Here is a 27,522-nt window from a genome sequence, read left to right as displayed (position 1 = left end):
TTAAGCCACATAATAAAACAATTTGAAAGTTGTCTTTTGGCGCGCTGGTGCTGCTTTTATTTGTTTTGCCCCAGATAGCCCCTGCCACTATCAACATTTTTTGTGAATTTTCTGTTGCAAATCAGCAGTATAGAAATGTAATTTCTGGGAGACGTGGCTGCATGCTTACATGTCATGTGGACAGGAGATGAAAAGATGCGCAAGAAGACGAACTTTTCACATTTTTCTCTTTAAAAAAGAAAAGTGATGCTGTGGTTAGTTACACTTTACATTCATCTGAGGAAAAACGGTGCTTTGTGTTCCGTTTTACTACGTTTTAAATCAGTATTGTGTTTTTGCCTTTACAGTGCACAATCTTTAAACACTGTATGATGTTTGTAATAAAGTCTGAATTTGTATACAACTCTCTGGTGAATCGTATCACAGCATTTAAATGTGTGCTTTCACTGCAAATACTGCCTGGTGACTTTGCAAAAGAGCAATCTTGTAAAGGGTGATTAAAAGGACATTCAGACAACATTCACAAATGACTTAATGGAAGAGAGAAATAGCTGGCGAAAAGTTGGCATTTAGAAACTGGATTGAGGTAAGAATGTGCGTGTTGGCGATATTTGATTTTCAGTCCGGTTAATGAATGCTGCTCTTAAGCATTCCCAATGCCTCATTATCTGCATACTGTAGTTTCTGTTTTGCATATATGTTTTTACATCTTACAGCAGTCAGGCTACAGAGAGGGCTTCTTTTAAGGTGTCTCACTGCCACAGTGGCATTAAGGACTTTTCACAGCCCTGGTTTCCTCCTCATGTGTTGCAGTCACTCCTACTCACCCCCCGTTTCCTCTCCCCTCCCACCTCTCCTCCCCCCTTCGAGTCCTCTAGCCCGAGGGCAGGTACGGCATCTCGTTATGGTAGTTGTAGTCCGGGCAAACCTTCTGGACCAGGCGGTAGTCCGTACTGTAGAAGGAAATGTAGATACAGATGACCTTGAAAGGCTTGGAGCAAATCCAGGACACGTGGCTCTGGATCTGCTCCTGGAAGCAGGTCTTGGACGGGTCGTAGTTGCACAGCGAGGTGCGTTTGCTGCGATCCACCTTCTCATAGTCCACGCGGCAGTTGAAGATCTTTGAGTCCTTGGGGTAGACCACGCTCTGGCGCTCCAGGTCAAACTCCACCGCCTTGACCGGTGGCACCAGGCTGACCGAGATGTTGCCCTGCCCCGTGGAGTTGTGGCGGAAGTAGACGCTGAACGTGCCGTTCCCGTGGTCCACGATCTTGCCGGTGATCAGCAGGTTAAGCCTAACCGTCTTGATATTGGAATAGAAGTCTCCCCAGCCAAACATCTTCTTGAACTTGCCGGTCTTGACGATGGGCCGCCGTTTGACCCTGGAGCTGGAGGCGTCGGGTTTGAGCAGGTCGCTGCCCAGCATCTCCCAGAACTCCTGTTTAGAAAACTCCTGCTTGGAGAAAGGGACCGGGGAGCGGTAGGGCAGCTCCAGAGAGGTGGCGTTAGCGGCTCGGCTCTTACTGTGAAGCATCCAGCGGCTCAGAGGAGAGAGGGGCGCCTGCCCGCTCAGGAGGCCCACCGTCTTGGAGGAGTCGTCTGAAGAGCTCTTGGGGCTGGAAGAGTCGTCTTCTTGACCCAGGGCCACCTGATGAGAGGAGGTGGGGATCGAAAGGGAAAATAGAGAAAGAAAGTAAGCAGTTATTAGCCAGGTAGAAAGAAACGTGGACAGAAAACAAATTAAAGCTTTAATCGATACTTAATTTACCGTTCATACCTCTAGTGGTAGTAACCGTGACATTCTATCAATGTTATATATATAAATAAATGGTTGAAATTTTGCAGGTATTGCTATTATTACATTTTTTTTGTTTACCTCTGCTGTGAGAGAAAATACTCCTTTATGTCTAGTTTTCACAAAGCCCATGTAATTCCCTTAGCTCAGTAGTAATGGGCTCATATGCCTCCCTCGAGCTACCGGCGAGGCCAGAGGGATCAAAGAACAGATTCAAAAATAAAATCCACACCAAAACTGAATTCACATAAAGCGTGTTACTCCTGTGGTCCGTGGGCAGTTTAATCAATATTTCTGAGGGTGGACAATTTTCTGCAAAGGCTATAATCCTGTAAAACAATAAAGCTCTGTCATTAAGAAGTGCTTTCCAGACTTGTTTCTCTGACAACAGAGGTTGGAGGTTGATTTATGCACTTATAACGTGTCTGGATGCAGCGAAGGGAGCGGGATTCACGCTAACAGTTATAAAACATTCATTTCTACATCGCCAAAACATCACTGAATGAACGCTCTTAATGTTTCCCTCTCAGAGACTCTCATTTTCACAGGAACAAAGTTGGAAAAGGTCACTTGAAGATCATCTAAGTGGAGAGAAATTGCTCTTATATAAAATCTTAAAGGGAGAAACTGTGAGCTGTGTTTCCTGTTTTAAAGTGAGCTTTTTCTGCTTCTTAAGCACTGCGGTGCGAGTGAGCACAGGCGAAACTATTATTGCCTCGAAAGATTTGGTCGGAGGATCAAAGTGTTTGAGGAAGGGGAGGTGGGCGAGCGGAGAGGGGTGGGGGGGCCGAAGAATAAAGTGTAATGTCCAATTAAGACTTCCAGTGTTTTAATTAAAGGAAGAAAATCTGTATCGGCACACACACAAAGCTGTCAGATGTTAACATCAACTGAGGGGAGGGGAAGAGGACTGAAGGAGATAAGATAATGCTGCTGTGCTCAGCAGTAGCTTTGTGAAGAGTGTGTGAATGTGAGAGCAAAGTAATGGGTAATTATTCAACGGTAATGATCTATTAACAGGTAGCTTCTGTCTAATGTGCCATAGAGGCATCCAGCATTATTATGTCCTTTAGATTTGGCAGCGGAGAACACACACACACACACACACACACACACTCAGACACACACACGTCGTTTGTGAATTTTGAGTCGTAGTAAACGTGAACAGTAAGCGATGCAAATGCGAATGGCGGCATAAGTTTGTGTGTGTGTGTGTGTGTGTGTGTGTGTATGTGTGTGTGTGTGTGTGTGTGTGTGTGCTCCACCCGCAGAGATTTTACAATGATGCATAATGCATGCATTCCTGTCTGTGCTCTGATCCATCTACTGTCTTGACTGCCAGAGCTTCCTTATACAGGCTTAGTCAGGATTATTAAGTCTGACTCATTTTTATTCCATTTTATGCAGGTTTTTCAAGCTCGCTCAGATTTGTTCACTTGCGCTGCAGTCAGTCAGTGATATTGATTTTCTGTCTCTCTAAAAACATGTATTTCCTTTCATAACAACGTGTATCGCATTTCAACTGCCTTGCGAGGATTTCCCGCTGATGTGGTTGTGGTCTGGTGTTTGGACTCAGATGAGAGGGCGCCGCTTCTCCCTTAATCTGGCCCTATTACCACGGGGGTGTTCGAGGCCAGACGCCCTCTCCTCTCCTCTAGTTACCTGCCTGCTGCTGCTGCTCAGATCCTTCAGCCGCCCCGCGGGGGCCGATCACAGCCCTGACAAGGACTCCTTCTTCTTGAATCAGATAGCGTCTTCCAGAATCCCAAACTCATTAATAATGAACAAAAATTTTGGATGAGCTGAAGATGTATTGATTTTAATCTTTCCAAATGTATCTTTGTTTTTTTCAGAAGGGGACTCGAGGCCAGGCAGGATGACTTTGATGACAAATACACCATTCCCCACGGCTCCTATTGAAGGACTAGTTTGTGTTTGATTTCTGTTCTTCAGTGAGCTGGTGGCTGCTGGGCACAGAGGGTAGCACTCGGTCTGCCTCCCCAGATAGCACTTAAGAGCCCCCGCCGTGTCCTACAAAAAGGCCCTTTAGGGTTCTTGAAAAATATTCCACTCTTGATTTCTATGGAACTGCCCCTTGCTTTTAAGATCCTGATCACTTTGCCAGCATCGCCGCTTGTCTGGAGTGACTCTCAGATGGCGCCAACACTCATATCTGAGCAAAAACATATTGCAGTATGCTTTGTTGGAGCTTACATATTGAGTAAGGCATCCCTCCCTCTCCTGCACAGTCTTCATTAGGGAGCCTGAGAGGCCAGGCTGCAGGAGGAGAGATGAAGTGAGCATCGTGCTATTGTTGAACAGAAGATTTAAGTGTCTGGCACTGCTGGAGGTGTCAGATTCAGTGTGCAGCATCATTGTCAAAGACAAATGTTAAAATGAGCTTAATATGGCTGTGAAAAAAAAGAGAAGAAAAACCTGAGCCAGAGCTGTAATGATCACTGCAGTGAGAGAACACATACTGTGTGGTTGCCCAAACCACCATGATGCCTTAAAATACAACCGTGGTGTAATTTTTGCAGGTGGATGCTCTCATAAGTGGCCTGTTATATTATTTTTGCTTCGTCTTGCACACAAGGAGATCCGGTGCACTGGAAACTTTGACTCTGATAAGGTTGGCGTTCAGTTTGGAGTCCCTCAGGGGTCAATTCTAGGTCCTCTGATGTTTAATTTGTACGTTTCTAAGATTTTAAAGATTTAAAGATCTGAGTTCTCCTCAGGAAGTCTAGTTATGACGGATGCAGTGTCAGTTAGTACAGAGCAGATCGAACGGGCAGGAAGTCAGACACAAAAAAGGCAGGGAGAAGCTGGATAATTTTCAAAATAAAAGACCCCGTGCAGACTCACGATCATAAAGACTTTTAACCACATATTTAACCACGTAGCCTGCTTATCCATGGTAGAAGCACAAAGAGCACAGAAAGAAGAACTAATCAACTAAATCAGAGCAAGTAAAAATAATCAGGTGGGTAAAACGCTCAGTTGCTGAAACGCTTCTGAAACGCTGCTGGTGGTCACTTATCCTGTGCATTTTTATCTTGTCTTATATGTTTTTATTTATCTAATTTCTTATCTTATATACCATAGATTCTCAGGAACAAGGACCACTGCTGGTACATGAGCTCCCTCTAGTGGTATGTAGAGGAATGTAAGAAATACTTAAAAAAAATATTTAGAAACATACAATACTATCAAAATACAACAGAACTTTTTATAAGTACATTTAAGTAACTTTAAAAAATTGTCTTTCTTGGATTTTTGTTTCAATATCTGCCTGCTACTTGGTCACAATCCAAACATACGTCAGCCATTATCACCAGTAGTTAGAGACTGAACTGTAAGAGAAAGATAGTAAGCGGAGGTAAAATGAAGACGCTGAAAATGAATTCTTCAAAAACACTGCAATCGTGGCTCCAAAATGGAAGAGAAGTGCAGATCAGGAGCAGAATATTTCAAGCAGCCATGTTTAAAACAAAGTGAAGTTTCCATAGACAGCACAAAACATATCTACCTGGAGAATTAAATATTTAGTGTGATATGTGGTGTAAGAAGTTTGAGAAATATTCTTATGTGCTATTGTATATGCTTTTGTCATGTATGAGGTGTCTTTACTTTTTATTTTGAGGCACAGTGAGTTTTTACATCATGTAAATAAAGCTGCCTGGACTGGTGAACAGTGGATTTCACAGGTCACAGAGGTCACTCATTATTGAGCTGCACAGAACATATTTTTCATCATTAAATATGATAAAAATCACTACTTTTCTGCTCCACTGTGAAAAAAAAACTGCATACTGCTACAACTCTCTCGTACTCTGCATTTAACTAGGAGAGTATATGAGGTGTAAGATTTTACTATCAGCAGGCTCCCAGCTTTGACTTATGCAATGTAAGCAAGTTGAAATGGTGTAGAAAAACCCTGCAGTTCACTGTTGTTCTCACAGTTGCAAAAGATTAATGTGTTGCCTAACTTTAGTGGAATATTCTTGCATCTAGCAGGCGGACCCCGGCACTGTTTTGTTAACAGCAGAGCACTTTCAGAGTTAACATGCCGCTCACTTGTTTAAAAGTCCAAGAAGTAATAATTTGATCATGCACCACAAATAATAACTATTTTCTCTCAGTGAACAGTGAAGTGTTTTCAGAGTATTTCCAGGGCTGCAAAGGTTTCCTGCTCACTAAGTCATAGTAAAATATGCACGTTAAAGCATCATGCATATTGTAATGCAGTAAATGTTGCTTTGAAAGGCCAGAACAAGTTACTCTGAGACTAAGTTTGTTTTGTTTCATGAAGCTTGGCAAGATGTATCCCAGCTTTAAGTACTGTAGGCAAAGTGTGGGCGATGGGCAATCAGGTCTTAGTGAGGGGGCGGAGGTTCGGGGTGATTTTGTCATTTGTCATGTGCGCTAAGTGAGTCAGTGAAACGGCTGGAGAGGATGGGATGTGGCTGCAGGCTCTGTCGCTGTGGTAATTGTGAGTCATTCAGCCTCAGTGAGCACAGGCCCCAGGCCTCTCTCCCAGCAGGGAGCACGGGGAGGGAGAGCCATCCTCACAAGCCTGCCAGCTCCACAGGCAATAATCAGCCTGTTACAGTGACAGGTACACCGTTTTAACCCCTTTACCCTGGTGACAGAAGCGCACTATTGCCATAATATAGCACAGAGATCAGGGAGCCACTTAAGTGAGATCTGTGCCGTAACTCTCATGGAGGCAGGCGACTGGTGACAGACCAGTGTGTCAACCGGAGACGTCGGATATTGTTCTAGAATTAGACTCGCGCTCGAGTTCATGTATTCACACCTGACTCAGTCAGTTCCTGAACATGAACAAGGAGACGTTTAATTTCAGAAATGGGGGAACTAGAGCTGAAATAATAATTGATCAGTCAAAACCTGCAGCTTCTCCAGTGTGAGCAATTTTTATTGGAAACCAGCATTATGGATGAGAGCAGTCCATCCTGGTACTTTTCTCCTGCATCTTGCTTTTTGGGTGAAAACAACCGCTGCAATTTGAAGAGCCGTGCATTACAAATTCTGCGGTCTTTGCCGGCTATTAGCTATTAGGAACCAAACTCCTGTGGCCAGTCAAGTAAACAATCAGGCTACGTCTGCCAATCAATGATCGGCGTTGTTGCATAGAAAAAAAATCAGAATCATGGGTTCTTTCAGTCGGCCTCCATCAGAGTGGGAGAACGACCCCACCGAGTGGCTGGAGGTCACAATATTGTGATACTTGGGTTCGGTTGCTGACTACATTTTTAAAGAGGTAATTATTAATTGTATCAAAGTAATCTAACTTGATTACTTTAAGTTACATTTACCTCAATACAAAATATGGTGAGATTGTTTAGTTTACTATAACATGAGGTAACATTAGAGGTTGTTCTGTGCAGTCAGCGTTAGCAGTTGGTCTTTGCTGTAAAAGTTTCTTTAAATTAGATGCTGAGTTCTTAAATAATGACAGTATTTTCACAGCTGGAGGCAGAACAGTCTCTGTACTGTTATGTTGTCCCTTTTTTCTGATTTAAAGACAAAAAAATGTGAATTTTCCACCCAGTGAAGTATTTTTCTCACCAGAGGCCATGATAATGAATGGACGAAAAGATTGGCTGTTTTCACTGAGGCCTTAGTGGTGTTTTGGTGTTTATTTTAACATCTATTTTCAAATCATAATCCTGCCAATAAGACCCACTTTAACTAAATGTATCTGTAATCTGATTACATCTTTTTTTTCTGTTGTTGTAAAGGAGCACAGTTCCCTTTATTTGGATCAGAATTATGTAATCTTTCTACATGTTCCTCCCCAAGCCTGGGTGTGCGTAATGAGGGTGAAATAATATTTTTATGGAGGTATAATTTGTAGAAAAGTAAATTGATTAATTGATTGATTGATAGATACAGAGAATGTGCCTGTTGAGCCGCCCAGCGGGGCTGAAAGCATGTGCTTGTCCTGGGGAGCTGACAAGTTCAATAAGCACTCCATCTTCCTCTGGCTGTTGAGTCGAAATCTTCATCTCTAATATGACATCAATTTTTAATTAAAGACCCAGGCAGCTCAGATTTCTTAAGTGTTCGTCAATGCTTTATTCTTTTTTTTTTTTTTCCTTCTCTGTCTCTCTCCTCGTCTCCAGATCTAATATGCTCACTGCAGGAGACTTCTCTGTTACATGATTAAAGTCTGAAAATGGCTCTGCCCTTATAACTAATTATTCTTCTGGCTAGTGTAGATCCAAGAGGAGGTGAGAGAGAGAGAAAGGTAATTTCACAAGAAACAAGCCATTTGACTCGTAATGAATAATTAACTCCAGCTTCTTGGGGGTCACTGGAGCTTAGATCTGCAGTGTGTGAACAAACTCACTACGCTGAATCTTTTTTATTCTAAACTCTTCTCCAGATCTGGTGTGTCTTTCTGCATCCTCCACCTGCGCTCCTAGCTCATTTTGGACAGGTTCAGTGGTGTCGTCCCGGTGGACTCGAGCTCATTTTGTATGCTCAGAGAGAAGCAGGGCTCTGAATTGGCTATCACATTTTTACATTATAAGATATTGACAAGTTGGCGGTGCAGTGGGGGTGGCAGGGGACGCTTTCTCCCCAGTTTCTCCCCAGGGAGAGAGCATGGGCTGATGGGAGAGAGCTGATTAAACTGCTGCTACAGTATTCACACCTGTCTGGATAAAAAAAAAAAAAACTGGAAGGACTGTGCTATTGTCTCATGGAGGTTCAGGTATAAAAAGCTTCAAATGGATGCTGTCTTATCGAGGGCGGTTGCGTAACGTGCCAGTCTGGATCTGTTGGATTCTGAACACACGTCCACCAGCTTGAAAGCACAAACACTGGAACTCTTGCCAGTTTCACTTCCCAACAAAAAAGCAAATGAATTGTGCTCTCTTGTTCATTAATATGCTCTTAAGCAAAGCAGCTGAATTGCTTCAGTAAAGGTGCTAAGTGGTTAAATCAAAAGGCAATGGTTTGTGCAGCCCACAACTATGAATGAGTGTATCTAATAGAGACTCTTGTTTTTCATTGACCTCTCCCGGTTTCCTCCCAGGGTCACAATTCTCCCATATTTCACCCAAATTATGACACATTTCTGGAGCTATGCAGCATGTACAGAACCTACGACTCTCAAAGTCTACCAGAGACTAATACAGCTGCACGAAATGTCATGTCACCCGCGACCTCGTCCTCCTCTGTCTCCTCAGTGAGTCAGAGTCGTGTGGAGAAGGGTACCCTTGATTTGTAGGGGTTGGTCCAAGATTTGCAATGTGTACATATGTCTCTGCTGTAATGTGTGTTGGGAGTTTGAAATAGTATTTTTATGGATGCATAACCTGGAGAAATAGGACTAGATATCAGTACTCAGTACCTTTAAGGTATAGACTGAAGTTCCAGGTATCACTGAAAGTTCTCCAGTCAAACAAACACCTGCATTCAATCCTTCCAGATCTAGAAAAAAAATGTATTTAGATGGTTTTACTCCTGTGAGTCAGAGTCGTGTCTAGAGGGGCGCATTTGATTTGCAAAACTCACACAAGGGTTAGAGAACGATCATGGTTTGGGTTAAAATGATCACTCTTGCAAAATCTTTGGGGTTCCCTTCTAGATGCGACTTATGTGTCACTGTAATCAAATTTGAAATTGGACCAGGTAAGGTTAAATGCTGTGGTCACATTTGAGTTAATATGTTTCAGTTAGAGGTCAACTACAGCCATCTGTGTGCCAGAAAATGTGTACTTATTATTTTCACTCTTTCAACTTCACCAGGAAGCAGGAAACAAAGTGTATTAGAGTGTATATGCAGGTGACTAAATCCACTAAAAATAGAAATGTACACTCATCCACCAGCAATGGAAAAGGAGTCAATCATCTGTTTTTTTTATTCTCATGTCTGTGCAGGAGAGCAGAAAGAAAAGCATTTTTAAGCACCTCTGTTAGTTCTGCTGTTTTCGTAGCTTCTAACTGAATCTCTGTGGTTTGAAGTTTAGCTTCTCTCCTGTTGTTAAATTACTGCTGATGAAAACCCAACATTCACTGATTTTTGCTGCTTCACAATAAAAGCTTTTACATAACAAAATATTGGGTGGCTTTTATTATGAAGAATTTCAAAGACTGCACATGTATGGAGTTTCAGACATTAGAATATCAAAAGTACCAGAGCTATAAAAAAAACAGAAACTAAGGGACCATTCAGTACCTCAGTTCAGTTTATTCTTTAGTTTCCTGCCTGATATTTGGCTTTCAGCAGCAAAACAGACAGAGTTAATTGATTTTTTTTCTGTGCCAGCACAGTGTGCAGGGTTTAAATTTAAATCAATTATCAAAATAGTTAGTGATTAATTTAATAATCGATAATTGTTGCAGCTCTAATTTTCATAAAATGAAAGTCAAATATATTTTTACTTTTCTAACGTAATGTCCCTGTCATGTTAAAGAATAACCACTATACAATCATTTTAATTAATGTTTCATATCAACACTGTAGAAATGTTTTGTTACAGAGCGTCTGAGACAGACAGCAGTCTGAGAGCAGGACGTGAACTCATGCAGTCCCTGTCACATGCTGTGTCATTACAGACTCCTTCAGTAACGAGATCCAAACTGGGCTGTGATGATTTTGTCTCAAACCTGCCACAGTTGCAACCAGAATGCAATGGGACTCCATCATGTCAGTGACATTTAGAGGTGGGCCAGATGTGTTCACATTTGTATGGCGAACACGGAGGCACCCCTGATTGCTTTGAAGCTCTGTCTAGCTTCACAGGTTGCATGCAGACTACAAACCTTCAAAAACACCATTTATTTGCATATGTGCCACACGGCTCAGACAAACAGGGAAGCACCACACTGACACAGCAATCTGCTCCTGCAGCTCAACTTTTCCTTTTTCTGCTCAGCCGCAGTCTTTAACACAGAAAAACAAATGTGAGCCGAGAAGTGAAATCTGATCACAAGTGCTTACTTGTGAAACATTTGACACGCATCCTGACAAAAAGTGTGAACTGCAAAGGGATTCGACTGACACCAGAGGAGCAACACTGTTCAAACTCATGAAACAACCTGTGTGTTAAGTGACAGGTGACCTCTAGCAGTCTGGTGAATACAAACTGTCCTCAGCAGGAAGACATCCTGTTAGAATAAAGTATTGATGATGGTGATGATCTCATTCTTTGTGTGTTAAACCTTCACAGCTTCCTCTCTAACCATGCAGGGACAAAGTACTTGTCTCAAAAACTACTCAGAGTATTAGTTACTTTGGTCATCTAACTTCATGGTAAATAGCTGGTTAGTACTACTTAATCATGTGATATCTTTCATTATTATCACATAATTAACCCTGAAATTTTGGGATAATTTATGGGTCATTTCTAAGAAATTTCAAATACATTACTTGGTAATTAAATATTCATTAGTTTTTCGTCCATACAGCCTGGTTTTCATTGGCCTGTTCGCAGTCAGATCATCTGATTGGCTACTGAAATGCAGATGAAAGGTTTGGACTAGGTTACTTTCAAAATCATAATTAAGTACTAAGTACAATACATGATGTACTTTTATGAGCAGATTTTCAAGTCTGTACTTTTACTTGTACTTATTACAAGTACCTTCCACCCCTGCATGTGAGTGTCATTGAATAGATTAATCTAAAGGTGGCAATAAATTGTTTTATTTTCATTTTAAATCTTCAAACTTGTTTTCACTGAACATTAAATTATTTGTGTTATACTGTTGCATTCACTTCCACTCGGACTTCAGAGTTTCCATCCAGACCAACTTTTCTACTTCTATTTCTATTTGGAACCAGAACTAATAAAAACTGGGCTGGCAAGGCATCTTTAAGAGGTGGCAACTGGCAACTGTGTTTCCTTAATTCATTAACTAACGGCTGATGGCTAACGACAAGTGAAATCGATGGAACTAAAGGAAGTGTCAAACTAAACTGACGCAACTTCAAAGTAAAAGGAAAAGCTGTTTGGGTCCATTTGAGTGGAATCCAACGATTAAACTATTATTAAATTAAACATCAACTATTTTCAGAAACCAAATCAGTTTGAGTCATTTTTAAAGGAAAAAAAAGTCAAAATTCTCTGATTTCAGCTCCTTAAATGTGAAAATTTTCTGGTTTCTTTACTCCTCTCGAATATTTTTGAGTTGTGGACAAACACTAATCAATATTTTCTGACATTTTATTGACCAAACAACTGATCGATCAGGTGGAGCGCACTACGTACGCCCGTGTGCTCCACCTGCTTTCACATGTTTGGACCCATTTTTCAATAGACATGATCATGACAGGATTACAGGAACTTTATCTGAGTAGTCGCCTAAAAAAAACAACCTTAACTACAGAGGCAACAGTTGAGAAAATGCTTGTGTGTGTCATTTTTTAAAACAGTCATATGCCACTTTTTAATGAACTGAAGAAAATCTACTTTGCGCCTGAGGTCGGCAACCTTTGTCAAATAGAAAACACGACCGCTCTCAACAGGGGCCACTGTGAAGTGGGGCATGGATAAGTGCATGACTGCTCAAACTGACATTTCCTGGAGAAATAAAAGGTTGAAATAATTGCCAGTCATTGCTGTCCTATATTCCACACAGCAATACGTTCTCAATTCAATTCAGAAATCACTGCACTCTGCAAAAAAATGTTCCTATTATCCATTTATTACACTTGAAACGCTCTTCTTTCAAGCTCAGCCAAATTCCCTGATCCCTGTGGCTGCGCTCTGCTTTAATTGGAAACCCCAGTAAAGACCCTCAGTGGGCCTCGTCTGGACATGTGCACCACTCTGACCCTGAAAATCACTGTACCGTCACTGGGCAGGCGCGCTGGCGAACTGCACACTGGATGTTCATCGACGCAGAACAGACTGTTTACAGATTGTGAGAGAATTGAGAATATAAATGGGCTTTTGCTTGAGCGGGGTCTCGTTCTGGCGCGGCATCCAGCGGCTCCAGTCACACCGCGATGAGGTCAGCGTGAAGCTCGGAGCCTGCGGCATCGGAAAAGCTTCAGTTTCCCTCAGCGTTAAACTACACTGACAGCCTGGTGTTCCCCGTTCAAATAAAGCCGCGGTCCCCCGGTCCCGCATCGCCTTTTCTAATATTGTTTGGATGCCTACAGATCTTGAAACGATGAAAATCTCATTCTATATTGACACTTTCCATAACATTTTCACAATGCAGTAAAACAACTTTTACTATTGTCACTTCCAGCAGAAGCTCTCTGAAATTAAAACGTCTGTTATGGATTTTCCCATCCTTAGTTATTCCTCTGTGTGAAAGTCGAGCGCATCTTTATCTGGATCCCCCGGGAGTTATACCCACTCATTCTACCCAAGGCTACGAGTCATTTTTCTTTAAGCTGTGCAGTGTAATCCACCCTTCACTACCCGAACCGGCAGACAAACCTACAGATATTCTTCCAGGATTTGCTCTGTCTCCCCTGCAGTCTCCCAGAGAGCAATGCCACAACAATAAATTGTGCTGGTTTTGAGCAGACAACGTATTCTGTCTCAGGACAGCTCGGCGCTTCACTGTGAAGGGCTGTCAGTGTGTCAGGGAGCATGCTTTCTCCCTGTCTGTCTCTCTCAGTCTCTGTGCGACTGCTGCTGGGAGCCAGAAGGAGGGGGTGGACGGACAGGGGGGCGTCCCCCGTTGGCTTCCTCGGCGAGTGGTCACGGGGGGAAGCGGTTCACCTCTGGGGTCATTCTCGCTGTGGTTGTGCATAACTCAAGCTGTTTTACACGGCGGGCAGGAAGCCACAGAGGTGGTCCATGATTACACCAGCAGCACAGCTCATCCCAGCCACAGCTCCTTCATGTTTATATATTGTTTTTTGGGCTTCCTCATTATTGGGTTTTTTATTTGAACACTACATAAATAGAAAATAATATAAAAAAGTCAGAGCAAAATAGGTCAAAACACAAGGAAAGAATCATACAGTTACACCAGATGTGCAGAGCCAACAGAGCTGAAGAGGCTCTCATGTGGTTTTCCAAGAGGACAAATCAAATTTAAGGATGACAAATAACAATCCTGCAATTATCTGTGTAAACCAAGTTAATTCATTTATGCATATTCACAATAAAACAGTCGCTCCAGGAAGTTGTGACAATTCACGTAAAATTCATCCAATCCCTGTAAATTTTTCATGACCTTGCAGTTTTGTCCAAACTTCTCAAAGTGGACCAATCATCTTGCTTCCTGTAAGGTGTACGTCTCAGTGAACAAATTCAATGCTTCATATTATGATTACTTAATTTTGTTGCATTTATATCTTCTATTTTATTTTTTCATAGGTCCTGAAAAGAATTTGTCTTTGTTAACATTTATTGATGCTCCGTCCACTTTTATATTATAATTTTGTGCTTGTTGTTTTGACTGAATTTGTGCTCCAATAAGATGTTTGATGCATCATCAGCAGCAACATTCAATCAAAGTGATTTCTGTTCTTCAGTCTGAATTACTCCTGAGTAGTTCATAAAAATACACCTGTAGTTTTGCTTGTACTTGAGTAATATTCCTGTGATGTAACAGTACTTGCACTTGATTTTTCAGTACTCTTCCACTGATGTAAAAGGATGCCAGCTGTTAGGAATGAGGAATCGTGTAACATTGATTTCAGAGCTCAGGGAAAAGTTTACGAAATTAATGGCAAAAAAACTCTGAAACTGAACAATCTGCAGTTTGTGGGTTCTGAAAACAGTGGCAGTGTCAAAAGCTGCAAGAATTATATTCAATATTAATTACTCTGACAGTTACTGTCTCAAGTAATTTTATCCATAAACAATCTCTACAGGAAGTTGTGATTGCAACAGTTATCACAAATTCAACCAATTCCTGTGAAATCTGCCTCACAATTTCATCCAATCGCTGCAGCTTTTCTACAGGTTTGACCAATCATCATGTGTCAGTGAGCTGACTCAATGTTTTATTGTCACAGGTGCTGAGAAGAACAGTCTTTGTCCTTGTTAGTGACATTTGTCAAAGCTCTGTGCACGTTTGCAGGTTACAGTTTTGTGTTTGCTGTTTCGACTGAGTTTGAGCTCCAAAAAAAAGATTTTGCTTCTTGGTGAAATACTCCCCAGGTTCACTTCTTCATTTACAAATAAAGCAGATTTTGTTAGAATTTTTTGTAATCCTGGTCAGGTTACTCAGAACGCTCAGACCAGAGTACAGTTTTATTCTCTCTGGAACAAGTGGCCTTTGTTTAAAAAAAAAAATGACAACAAAGAATAATCATCATTAACGTTTTTTTTTGTTTGTTTGTTTTTTTTTGCAGATTTCCTCTAGCAATTTCATTGCTTCCAAAAAAAAAAAAAAAGCCTAAAAACATCACAACATGTGTCCCAGTTTTTTGAAAACCTGCCATGAAATCAGGCATTTCAGGCTGCAACAATCCCACTGTATAAAGTGCTCAATATTTAATTTCCTTGTTTTTGTCAAAGTAACAGTCAAAACCCAGATAAATTCATTTTACTGTTTTAAAAGACAAAGAAAAACCTCACATTTGACTGGAACAAGCAAAAGTTTGGCATTTTAGCTTGAAAAATATCTTAAACGATTAGAAAATAGTTTCCAACTAATAGTTTAATTGTGTAACTGTTGCTCCTGAATAAATGAGTGTCAGTGTGGTTCCTGAATCAAAAGAAAATAATGAGAAATGTCTTCTGTATCTGATGTGTGTTCACCCAAACTTCACTGTAATAATTCAGCATCCTATTTATTTATTTATTTGAATTGATAGGGAAGATGCAATTTAACTTTAATAATTTCCAATACAGAGTTTGAAACTGATGCTTCAAAGAGAGTTTATAGCTAATTTTCGACTCTCGTCCCTCGCTGGGCTTTTTTACGACTTATTTTCTTTTGCAATTCCAGACAAAGTTAACAGCTTTCCAGTTAAACTTGTTATGTTTTACTCAGAGGAGCTGTGTTGAAGAGGCTCTCAAAATCACTATCTATTAAAACAATTATACTCCTGCTTTTTCAGATAAAATGAAATGAGTTTTCTTAATAGTGGATGGACGTTTATTTGAATTCATTTGGATATTTGATTAGTTTGTTTGTCTCAAGTCTCAGGTTTAAACAGTGCTATTTAAATGGAGGGGGGGGGGGGGGGGGGGGGCTAACAAGGGAAGTGTGTATTATTGCGCTGATGATGATGAAGATGGCACGACCTGATAATTGTCCCTCTCAAATCGCCCCCTGGTGATTTTTTTAAATCTACCCACAGGGGGAAAGTAGAGGCCAGATGTCATCATCAGCAGCAGCACAGTAAACCTTCCTGTCTGCTTCCAAACCCTCCCTCGTGATAGAAATTTGACAATTATGAATGAGTTTTGTGTTTCCTGCCTGCGTGTGTGTGGAATGTGAGGTGGAGAGTGGAAGCTTATGAGCTCTGACATGCAGATTGCAACAATGATGGCAAGAGAGCGAGAAAGCCCCCAAAAAATAATAATAAAATTAGTATTCACTGCTGCTGCTGTCTCTGTCATTTGCGTCTGCATGCAATATATGCTGTATCAGACAGTGAGGGTTTTTTTCTATTTGTTTTCTCAGGATTTAAGGTGGTATTTCTGCTTAGCTGGGGATGTATCTGGGTGGACAAGGTCGGCGACCCTGCGAGGGGGACAGGTATCTGAAAACATGAATGTAAGACGTTGTGACAGGCCAAAACATAGAGAGGAGTCTGATGTGGTTAGAATTAGTGCTAGACAGCCTCTGCATTGTAATCACACACACACATATTCAGGTTTGCACAGTGTGCGCGTGTGTGTTTGTGCATTGTTGCACCGTGCTGTCTTGTGGTGTTCAAGGCAAAGAACAGGCAGGCTTGGTTAGATTTGTATGCCTTTTGTTGTCTGAGTTGTTGCACTGCTACTCTATGTTAAAGGGACAGTTCATCCCAAATTTCAAAATACACATTTGTCCTCTTACCTGGAGTGCTATTTATCCATCCAGATTGTTTTTGTGTGGGCTGCAGAGCTTTGGAGATATAATGGGACTGAATGGCTCTCTGTGCTGCTCACATCACCAGAAAATACATTTGAAAAATTTAAAAGGAGAAATCTGTAATATATTTTTTACAGTTGTATGCCTGTTTCACATTAGAGTTCAAATTAATATCAAATGTTCACAGAATGAGTAAGTGTCTGTTTATGAGCCGTAAGAAGTCCTTAATAATCTTTAGGAGGAGTAGATTTGTTTGTAACCGTTAAATTAAGCAAATTGAATGGAGTTTGAGTTCAGTTACTGCCTGTCTCACTGTCTGCCAGAGTCCAGAGTGTGAACTTTCAGAGAAGTGGCTTTAGTTTTTAGGATAACAGGTTTAACTTTACATGATTGACAGTTATAAACAGCTGATCATCTTATAATACACGACTCATCATTGCTTGTTATTGTCAATTCACAGTGTTGTGCATGCTCTGCACTCCTGCAGTGTTCCTGCAACCTGCCTGAGCTTCCAAGGATCATGATTTCTGAAAAAAAAAAAAAGGCATTGTTGTTGAGTTTTAAAATTTATTTTTTTTTAGCACCAATCAGTTCAGAGAATCCAAACATCTCTACAACCAAAAACTCCCACATTTGGCAGCTCACACCAAAACAGTCTAGATGACAAACAGCACCACAGGTAAGAAGAAAAAAAATGTCGTTTTGATTTTGGAGTGTCCCTTTAAGATTCAAATATCTTATTGCTCTGGCGCTCCGTGTGCAGCCTAATAACAAACCCCTCTTTGTCATGAAAGGGGTTTTGGCTCTGTGAGGTTCTCACTGTAAGAACATGATTTGTTTTTAATTGGCGAGCCGTCTTAAACAGTGTTTCCTTGCTCCTGGCAAAGTCAAATGGAGGGTGATGGTGAAAGTTAAGGGACAGAAACAGCACAAGATCTTTCCATGCAAACTCACATGTGTTTCCTTCATATTTTCACATGCACAGAAAAGAGTGCGGCACTGACATAAACCTTGGAATATGTATGAATGTCTGCACCGAAATTCAATCTGCAAAAAAAGAAGTGACACAGCTACAGAGGTGAAATTCAGCTATCAAGCATGATGGCCAGTGTCTGCGTGTGCACTGAAAGCAATCAGAGGGAGTATAAAGCCTCTCCTGTCTCTCATGGCCACAGAGCGGCTACCTGAGGCTCATCCTTTCCAGAAAATTCTTGCGTGAAAGAGCAGCTGTGAGCTCAGTGTGAGCGGGTGCGAAAGGGGCCGAGCTCGAGCGTCGTCCCCGGCGATCTTTACCACAGGAAGGTTACAGCACGTACAAGGTCAGAATACCTTCATAAATAAGCTCTTCTTGTGGGCGTGCACGTGTGTTAAGTGCAAACATTTATGTCTCCCTGTGGAGTGCTGAGTGAGTAAAATTCTAATTATGTTTAAAAAATTGCACCTATTTGAAATCATACTTGAACCAGGCGCAAGAGCAAAAATGTACTTTTAGAGAAAGTGGAGCGATTTTGGAGTAATTGCAGCGAGGGAGGGAGCGAGCAGCAGCAGAGTTCAATGCCACGTCCAGGCCACTTCATTCCTCTGTTGGCGGCTATTCAGACTGTTGAAGGAGGGAAGAGCGCTTGTCGTTCACCTCACCCCCAACGCCCCCCCCCCACGCTCGGAGTATTCACTTCGTCAGTCGTGTGTTCAGCCACACTGCTGCAGTTGTAATTACGTGTGGATTAAGAGCATCTTCTTGGATGTTTCTGTGCAAAAGGGAGTAAGAATCTGTGATGACTGTAAATGAGGTGTGTAAACCACCGAGGCAGATGTTTAACTCATTCCTTCTTTTTCTTTTTGCACTTCACCTACTTTACCTACACCTCCTCTCACTTGCTTTGTCTCTGCGCCGCTCTGTACCTGCGCCATCTATTTTCAACGTGGCGACATACCTTCTATAGGCACCTGTCTCTCCTCTGCATATAGTGTGAGCTCAGTTCACCTCACATATGCTGCATCTGCTCAATTATGCCCTCATATAGACTGTGACTTTCACATTAGAGCTGAAATGATCAGTCAGGTGACAGAGATGATCAAAATAGCTGCTGATTATCAACGAGCAAAAACTGCAAAACATTTGAGGGTCACAGCTTTTTAAATGTGACACTTTCTCCTGGTCTGTTTGATGACGTCACCTCGGGCTTCAGGACCAAACAATTCATCGACTAATCGTCAAAATAAAAAGCAGATTCATCGATATTTCGGGCTAATCAAAATATTATAAAATTGCAATATAGCAAATTGCAGAGGTTGCAGTTTTTTAATGAAAAAAAATGTGACAAAACAACATTCTAATAAAAATACTGCAGATACCTAAAAATCTTGCTAAAACGGCATGTTACCTTTGGTACAGATCTCAACAAATGTCTCATCATCATGATTTTATCACCATATTTTTACTGTAGCATCACAACTAAGTCAAATAAAATAATAATTTTTTTTTTTTAAGGGGAAGAAAACAAACCCACAACATGAAACGGGGCGGTTCACACTGTTAATTAGCAGGTTACAGATTATGGAGGAACCAGCTTATTCAAATTTAGCAGGACAGATTACACATTTACCAAGTACGGCAAAGTGAGATAAGGTAACAGGGCAGAAATATGGTTCTCAATCAGGAAGAACGGTTGACAAGCTATTAAAAAACTCGATAAATGGTCTCCGTAACTTAAAGAAACCAGCCGTGATTGCCTTAAGAGAAATTCTTCTTTTTTTTTTCAAAACAACAGGAAGGTGGTTTGGAGGGATTTACAGGATAATTATCGACTTCTTGTTGCTAAAAGTGTTGTGAAGGTAATTATATCTGCATTTCAGGCTGCGTGTGCACTGCACAGGTGTTGGATTCACACTACATATGGCGAGCAGAGGGCGTGGTTGTAATGTTCAAGACAGTAGACAGCGAATCATGATTTTTGTTTTTGACCATATCGTACAGCCCTATCGACCTAATCAATCATTAATCAGCTATTTAATTAATCTGCAAGTATTTTGATAAAGGATTAATGATTTTGAGTCACATTATAAGAAAGAAAAATTCTAAATTCTCTGATTTTAGCTTCTTAAATGTGAATACTTCCTGGTTTCTTTACTCCTCTACACAAGTAAACTGAATAAACAGTAAACTGAACTGAATAAAATAACAGTAGATTAAAATAATAATAGATTAATCTATAATGAAAATATTGCAGCCCTAAATCGCAATATGATTTTTTTTTAACCATATCATGCAGCCCTATCAATAATGGAAGTAATTTATCTGTTTCCTTTCTTGGCTCTTCTTCATCTGTAACTGACCTCTAACTGCACTGACAGTGAGAGGAGACTAGAAACCAGAGCTGCAACCATTAATCACCAGCTATTCACGATTAATCACTTTCAGTCATTTTTTAAGTTATTTTTTTTGCTCCTGTCTGATAATAAACTGACAGTTCATGACACTGAAATCAACTATTAAATTAATCACCAAATATTTTGACAACCGACTCATCGTTTTGAGTCATTTTTTAAATGAAAAAAAAAAAAAGTCAAAATTCTCTGATTCCAACTTTTCAGGTGTGAATATTTTCTGGTTTCTTTACTCCTCCATGACGATAAACTGAATATCTTTGGGTTGTGGACAAAACAAGACATTTGAGGAAAACATCCATCAACATTTTATGGACCAAACAACTAATCAGTTCATCAAGAAAACAATGGTTAGTGGCAGCTCTGTGGAAGGACACTTAAAAAATCGAGTTGTCCTCCTAAATATTCCACACATTATCCTCTTGACATTTGCACATTATCCCCTCAGTTCACTGAAACAAATCCAGCCAACTCACTGAGAAACACAGAAGAAAAATAACTCAAACCGCCGCAAAAAATAAACATAATTTCTCACGCAGTCAATTATACAACTGAGATGGTTTATATTATTCATAAAGCCTCCGATTCAAATACAGAGAATAATTAACATTTGAAACTCATCATTCATCACACAAACAAGCGGAGTGGCACCTTGTGTTAACAGTCGTCTGTATAAATCGTCGTTTGCAAAAGGCCCCTCGAGACCTTAAACCCTCTGTGAGAATTGCAGAGCTATTACAACAGAAAATCATCCAAATCGAATTTTAATGCATGGTAGGCTTATACGATTATTAATCACGGCTCCGTTGCATAATAAAAAGTTACTTAATTTATTAATTGCTCCATAATTTATCAATGTCATGGGGCTAATGAATTACCCAAGATCTCCTGCTGAGGGATGTCATGTACGTTTTTCATAGATACATGGTCTGGAGAGGGAGAAAAAGGCCCAATTAATTTCATTATCATTAGCCACAGACCTTTCAGGTTACAATAGGCTGCAGCCCTGCAGCTCACAAACTGCTCCCAGAACCAAGACAACACAAGAGTGAGCGTTAAGCCTATTATCCCACACACTTGTATCTAGTTATACAACGGCTGAAAAGGCGCTCATCCCCCTTATTTTAAGTCAGCGTGTGGTCTCCTCTTCCTCGGATCTGTTGAAACAGCTCGGCTAAATAAATCTGTGTGTGTTTAGTCTTTTGCAGCCACACCACATCACCAAAAGGGCCATTACTTCACTCTGAGCACCTGAATAATACCTTAAATGAAAGCCCCAAGGTCATCCTTGAAGGGATGTCGACACAAACGCGTGCATCAAACAAGCACTCAGCCTCACTTCAATATTTCCACGTCTTTCTTTTTTGGAGGTTTTTTTTTCCCTTTCTTTTTGGAGCTTGCTCATTTCCTGGGCCCGCTGATACTCAGCCCAGGGGTTTCCGAGCAGAAGGATGTTCAAGTTTTCTCATGTGTATCAAGAGCTGATTTCTCATTAAAGGCTTGCTTTTTAATAAATCTGCAAGCGTACATGAAAGAGGAGGGGGGTTGATCCAAATTTGATTGTAAGGTTATGTAATGCTGGAAGTGTTCATTAAGACCACAGAGGCTGTTCCTGCTCACACATCTGCTGCTACAGGTCAGTGGAGGTCCTGAGGACGGGGTCACGGCTCACTCACATAAAATATATACTTTAAAGGTACAATATGCAGCATTTTCCTTAAAAAAAACTGTGTATTGACTCATTTAACCATCATCCCTTTCAACCATCACTCATGACAAGTGTGTGGTGGTGTTTGTATCTGCAGAGAAGCTGCCCTCAGACTGAATTTACTTATTTTTCTGATTATAAATGTCAGTTTTTAACATCCTGGTATCTTTCTGGTGCGTTTATGGACAAATCCCACTGACTCTGCCTTCATTTTTTTAGTATTACTTCATGTTTGGGCTGCAACTAAAGATTATTTTCATTATCAGTTAAGTTGCCAATTATTTTCCTGATTATTGGACTGTTTAGTGGATGAAATGTCAAAAAATAGTGAAAGATGCTCATCACTGTTTCCTAAAGCCTTCACATTGTTTCTTTTGTCAAACCAGCGATTCAAAACACCAAAGACTCGTCATTTACTGTCATGAATGACAAAGAAACGCAGCACATCCTCACAGTTCAGAAGCTGGAATGAGCACATTTCTGACATTTTTACTAAATGAAACGATTCATTGATTATCAAAATAGTCTTTTGATTGCCTGATCGATTGATCGACTCATGGTTGCAGCTGTGCTTCACAGTATTATTGGTTATCTCAGTTAGTGAACAGAGACGGGTTGTTCTGGTGAGAGGTTTCACTCACCTACCTAGTTCAATCATATCAGACATGAAGGTGAGAGTCCTCGTCTCGTATTCCTGCAGATCTGTGTCATGAAAAAGTGCCCAATCATCTGTCGAAATTAGCGCTGCAACGATTAATCGATTATTCGTTGACTATTAAATTAGTCGCCAACTATTTTGATAATCAATTCATCATTTCGAGTCATTTTTAAAATAAAGAAATGACAGTTGAGGACGTCATTTTGGGCTTTAGAGCATTTTCTGACATTTTAAGAACCAAGCAAATGTCAGTTAATCTGGAAATTAATCAACAGAGTAATCGATAATGAAAATAATCGTTAATAGTGACGATTCTCTAGTAAATCTTTCAGTAGAACCACATGGTCGTCACCCTGCAACCTGCTGGTGCAGCTGTTTGCAGCAAATGCACATGAATAATAAACCTGATTAATTCTTTATTTGAAGCCAGATGTGTGCAGGTTAAACTCACTTTCTACAGTTTACAGATATTTTCGTGTGCAGTTTGGTGGCTGAGACGAGCTTTAATGAAGTATAAGCTTTAACTTTATATCTAAAATGCTTCTGCAGGGTTTATTTAGCCTGTTTGGCTCATGGTGGAAGGTCCCTGTGGTTTAATTGATTTATATCACCTGTGTGCAGTTCTGCTGTCCTTATTTAGGTGAAAATAACTACTTTGATGCTCAGTTATTTACTTTAAAGTGACACGATGATGTAGGATGACCGATGTGGCTCCAGATACGCGCAGAGTGCAGGGCAGTGATGCTCGGTGCGCTCCGAGTATCCGCTGGGAATAGTGACAGTGCAGCCGCCGTGTCTGCGCCGAGCAGGGTCAAAGTGGATGTTATTTACTTGATCATTATGAATCAGGGGCAGAATAACACATCAGGCATCAGCGCTAACGCGAACAAGAGCACAGCAGGCGAGAATTATCTCTGCATCTCTGCGAGGAGCACAAGTGACCCGCACGTCTGCAGATTTATCATCTGGATCAGCACCACCTCAGCCTCCGCACGATTTTTCTCTACTTCAAATTCGCGAGTTTTTGGAAGTTTTTGGTGCAGACAGCTTCCCGTGCCTCGTGACGCAGGTGCGAGGTGTTGGACAGAGGACAGCAAAAGGTAATGTGACTACAGTGTGACTTTTCCCCCTCCACTCCCACTCTTTTCTTACCAAACAAGCGGTTCCGTTGAGGAGGAGCAGAATGAAGCCGCGGTTGGGACGCATCATTCCGGCGCGTAAAACCCTCAGCTCCCCCTCCCCGGTAGCAAAAAACACAAGAATTAAAAAAAAAAAAAAAAACTCCCGCACACGGGCTGGTCCTCCTTCAGGAAGATGCTCTTCCTCCGGAGCCGGATCCCTCTCGGCTGACGCACGGTCCCATGTCCACAGACGGGCTGAAACTGCAGCTCCCACAAAACGCTGGAACCCACTTGGAGTCTTGTGTGTTTCTGAGTCAGATTAGTTGTGGTGTGAGAAATCCATGAATATGCGGTAAACTGGTATCATCCATGCAGACCAGTAAAGAGATCCCAGCCGGCTCAGAGTGTGGAATGGGTTGACAGGGGAGTGGGGAGAGATCATGTCTGGTCATCGGTGCCAGTGGAGATCCTGAGCTGCAGCCTCCTGCAGGAACTGAGCGATGCTGAGACGAGCAGGAGAGAACACACGTTTTTTAACAGTTTCTACTCTCCCTCTCTCCCTCTGTGTGCTGTGTGTGTGTGTGGTGTGTGTGTGTGTGTGTGTGCCTCTCCCCTCTTCTCTCACCACCAATCTCTTTTCTCTCTCTCTCTCTCACTCTCTCTCTCCCCCTTTCTCCCCCTCCCTTATCTCCATCTCTCTCAACCTATCCAGCATCTCCCACTTTCTCTCTTTCGGCCACTTTCTCTCAGTTCATCCAGCTCACAGTCAGATAAATAAATAAGCACGATAAACAAAAAACATCTGTTCCACTTGTGTTTTTATTTTGCAGTCCCTCACCAGTATTTCTGACATCAATTTTCCTGCCTCACTAATCCACTGACAACATTTTAGGCATTTCTCATCACCCAGTCTGTCATTAAATATAATCATCGCTGCAGGTGGGTGACAATCATTGATTGGGAGAAACTGGGTCTGTTTACCCACAACAAAAACAACTCTCATGTCATATGGATGTTAAAGGGACAGTTCAGATTGTTTGAAGTGGGTTGTATGATTCTCTTCCACTGCAGAGGATGGTGGTCGGCACGCATCCCCTTTTAAGAGAAGCAGCAGGAGTTTAAGTGTACTAAGATAAGCACTGTACTGCAAAATGTTATTAAAATAGTTTCACAGCTTTACCAAGGCGTCAGACAGACTTTGTGACAGGAAACTGAGGTTATGTGAGCCAAATATCGCTCTCTGCAAAATCCACCAGAGTCCACTGGCAAAAGCAGCAATTTAACATTGCAGAACATGAGAATTGCTGCCTTGATTTGTAAGTTTGGTTGTGTTATTGTGTGACTTTGATGAAACTAAGCAACAATTTAAAACACAGAAGACACAAAATATCACAAACTAATCAAGGCAGCGGTCAACCAGAAACCTACCTCAACAAGGTAAAGCAGTAAAAATGTTCTAAATGTAGCATAAACTTAACCTATTGATTTCAACCATAATAAAATGGACTTTTTAAAGTGCTAAAACCCTACAAGCACAGTATTTCCCTGTAACTTTGCAACTGCGACATGATTTGTGACATCACTGCAGCATCACATTTTCAGTGTTAGCTTTTGTTGTATTGCCACTAAATTGTTGACATTAAAACGTAACAGGAAATTATGGTGTTTTTGCACCATCATGAAACATGACAGCGCATGATGTTTCCTGTACTTTACATGATGACGCTGCTGCAACGTTTGTCAAGTGCACTGTCAGTCTCTTATATTTGTGTGTTTTTTTCTGAGTAAGTTGGTGGGACTAATGCACAATTTAAGAGTTAAGTTCTTTTACTTACTTTTCTCAAGGTAATCAGTTTCCTTTTTTTTTTTAAAGTAAACTTTAGTTTGTAAGAGTTTATAGAAACAACATGTCCAAAAAGTGGTGGAAATGTTGGAACAGCATACCGGCAGCATTTAAAATAATGTTACAGCGATGACACTCTGGAATTTCACTTGGTTGGTCACTACAGCGTCACATGTTGCAAAAGTTACATTGCAGCGACGTTCCTGCAGCAACTTTGTGTTAGTAGAGAACGTATTTTGCTGCTGTTCATGTCCACAGCAGTACGTTGTTTAACTTCTTGCACTAGTACGTCTTCAAACTCGGGGCGTGCTGACCGTCATCTATGTCCAAAACGTCCCTGTAAATCTGAGGGACGCAGCTACAGGAATTTGTCACAAAGTCTGATTCCGCACATTACTGTAAGATTGTTTGTCCTCCCCAGCAGGCCGCACAGTGATCCACAGCCGTGCCGAACAGTATCGACGTACACGGTGAGCACCGATGAACCAGTGACCGTCACCCCAGTCGGGTGTGATTAATAAAGACTTTCCCCAATAACACACAGTTCATTAGGAGCAGGTTAATGGACTGAAATGCAAGATACCAGTACGCAGGTCCCCTGGCTCCCAACGGCTCCATTTCTGCTTAATTAGACTCATAGATGAGCTTTTCTCGCTCTGTCCATCTCCTCTTTCCGCTCGCTCTCTGCAGCTCTCGGTACAGAGGTAGAAGACCCGGTGTGTATCTTTCTGTCACCGGGTCAGAACCTCCTCCTATCGGCGTTATTTTGCCTCAGATCAACCCCATTTTAAATTCTTTGATCTGGTGGTTTTTTCTGTACCTGCTAATAATGCGTGTGGCGTTATCTGCTAAAAGGGTTAATTGTTCTCAGTCCCGGGGTTAATTGGCTCTGCAGGCCTGATGCTGGGGGACCTGACCCCTGGAGGTGTGAGGTCAGGGCTTGAGGGGTCACCAGAGGAGGCGAGGCCCCTGTCAATCCGGCGTGGCTGAGACATCAAAGAGTTTGGGTGCAGGGGAAGTCTCCTCTTCCAGCCATCTGACTGCACACGCATGCAGATCCACGGCTCATTATGATGCAGGAGATGCTGATGAAAGATGGGAATGAGCTCATCGACTTAGGAGGTTGCTTGATCTCTCTCGCATGCTCTTTCTTTTTTATTAGATTATTTCAGACGCTAAACGTGTCTCTGTATAATTCCAGCCAGCCTCTTCAGTTGCCCAGGGTGTCGGGGAGCTCTCTGGGAGAGGAAACAGCAACCTATAAAGAGAGATCCGCTCCCCGGCCCACAATCTGAAGAAACAGCAACCATAATAAAACGCCTTTTAAAACGGAGCACGTTCATTCATACACACACTTTCACTCCTGCACATAATTACAGGGCCATAACTCAGTCTGTATACTCTCTGGGGAACAGCCAGACAAGCGGCTGCTATTTTTTACTCACTCGGAAAAAAAACAAAAAGAAAAGCAGTGTGGATGCAAAGATACCCATCATTTGACACCCAGGATCGACTTATCTTAATGTTGTTTCACAGACGACTCACATCAGCATGACAAATAGGAATGCGTGTTTGTATATTTTCTTTTTACTCCCCTCTCCTGCCAAACTCCAACAATTGTGCTCAATCATCGCATTGCTTGACACGTAATCCCATTTCACAGTATAATTCAGTTTGAATGAAGAGCTGCAGGCAACAGACAGCCTGGTGAGATGTCACAGACCCGGACTGCACGCTTCATACGTGAGGACTGGCTGCCCTCTAGTGTCGATCGTCTCCTCTGCACCACCCAGGATGGAGACAAAGCTTCAGTCCTGTAGCACTGATGGGTGACGGAGGTCATTTAAAGGGTCACTTCACCCAAATGTCAACTTGAAGTGGTGCTGTATTTAAAGGACCAGACTAGGATTTAGCGCCATCTGGTGGAGAGCTTGCAGTTTGCAAACAACTCGCTTCACTCTCTCCTTCCAAGTGTGCAGGAGAACATACGGAGGCAGAGAAACTCACATCTAAAACCAGTGTTTGATTTGTCCA

General features: G+C 41.5%; 1 protein-coding gene across 1 annotated transcript; it reads right to left on the bottom strand.

Moving 5' to 3' along the window:
* Nucleotides 1–87: 87 nt before the first annotated feature.
* LOC146308986 (neurexophilin-1) lies at nucleotides 88–24,228 on the bottom strand. Its single transcript, XM_084744041.1, has 2 exons — nucleotides 23,677–24,228; nucleotides 88–1,648 (listed from the first exon to the last, which is right to left on the bottom strand). The coding sequence occupies exons 1-2, from the start codon at nucleotides 23,731–23,733 to the stop codon at nucleotides 875–877; spliced, it is 831 nt and encodes a 276-aa protein (XP_084600167.1). The 5' UTR covers nucleotides 23,734–24,228; the 3' UTR covers nucleotides 88–874.
* Between the last annotated feature and the right edge of the window lie 3,294 nt (nucleotides 24,229–27,522).

Source organism: Lutjanus erythropterus, chromosome 19 (genome assembly GCF_056507025.1).
Source record: "Lutjanus erythropterus isolate fLutEry1 chromosome 19, fLutEry1.hap2, whole genome shotgun sequence".
Taxonomy (NCBI): domain Eukaryota; kingdom Metazoa; phylum Chordata; class Actinopteri; order Lutjaniformes; family Lutjanidae; genus Lutjanus; species Lutjanus erythropterus.
This window is presented reverse-complemented; position numbering and strand designations above follow the sequence as displayed.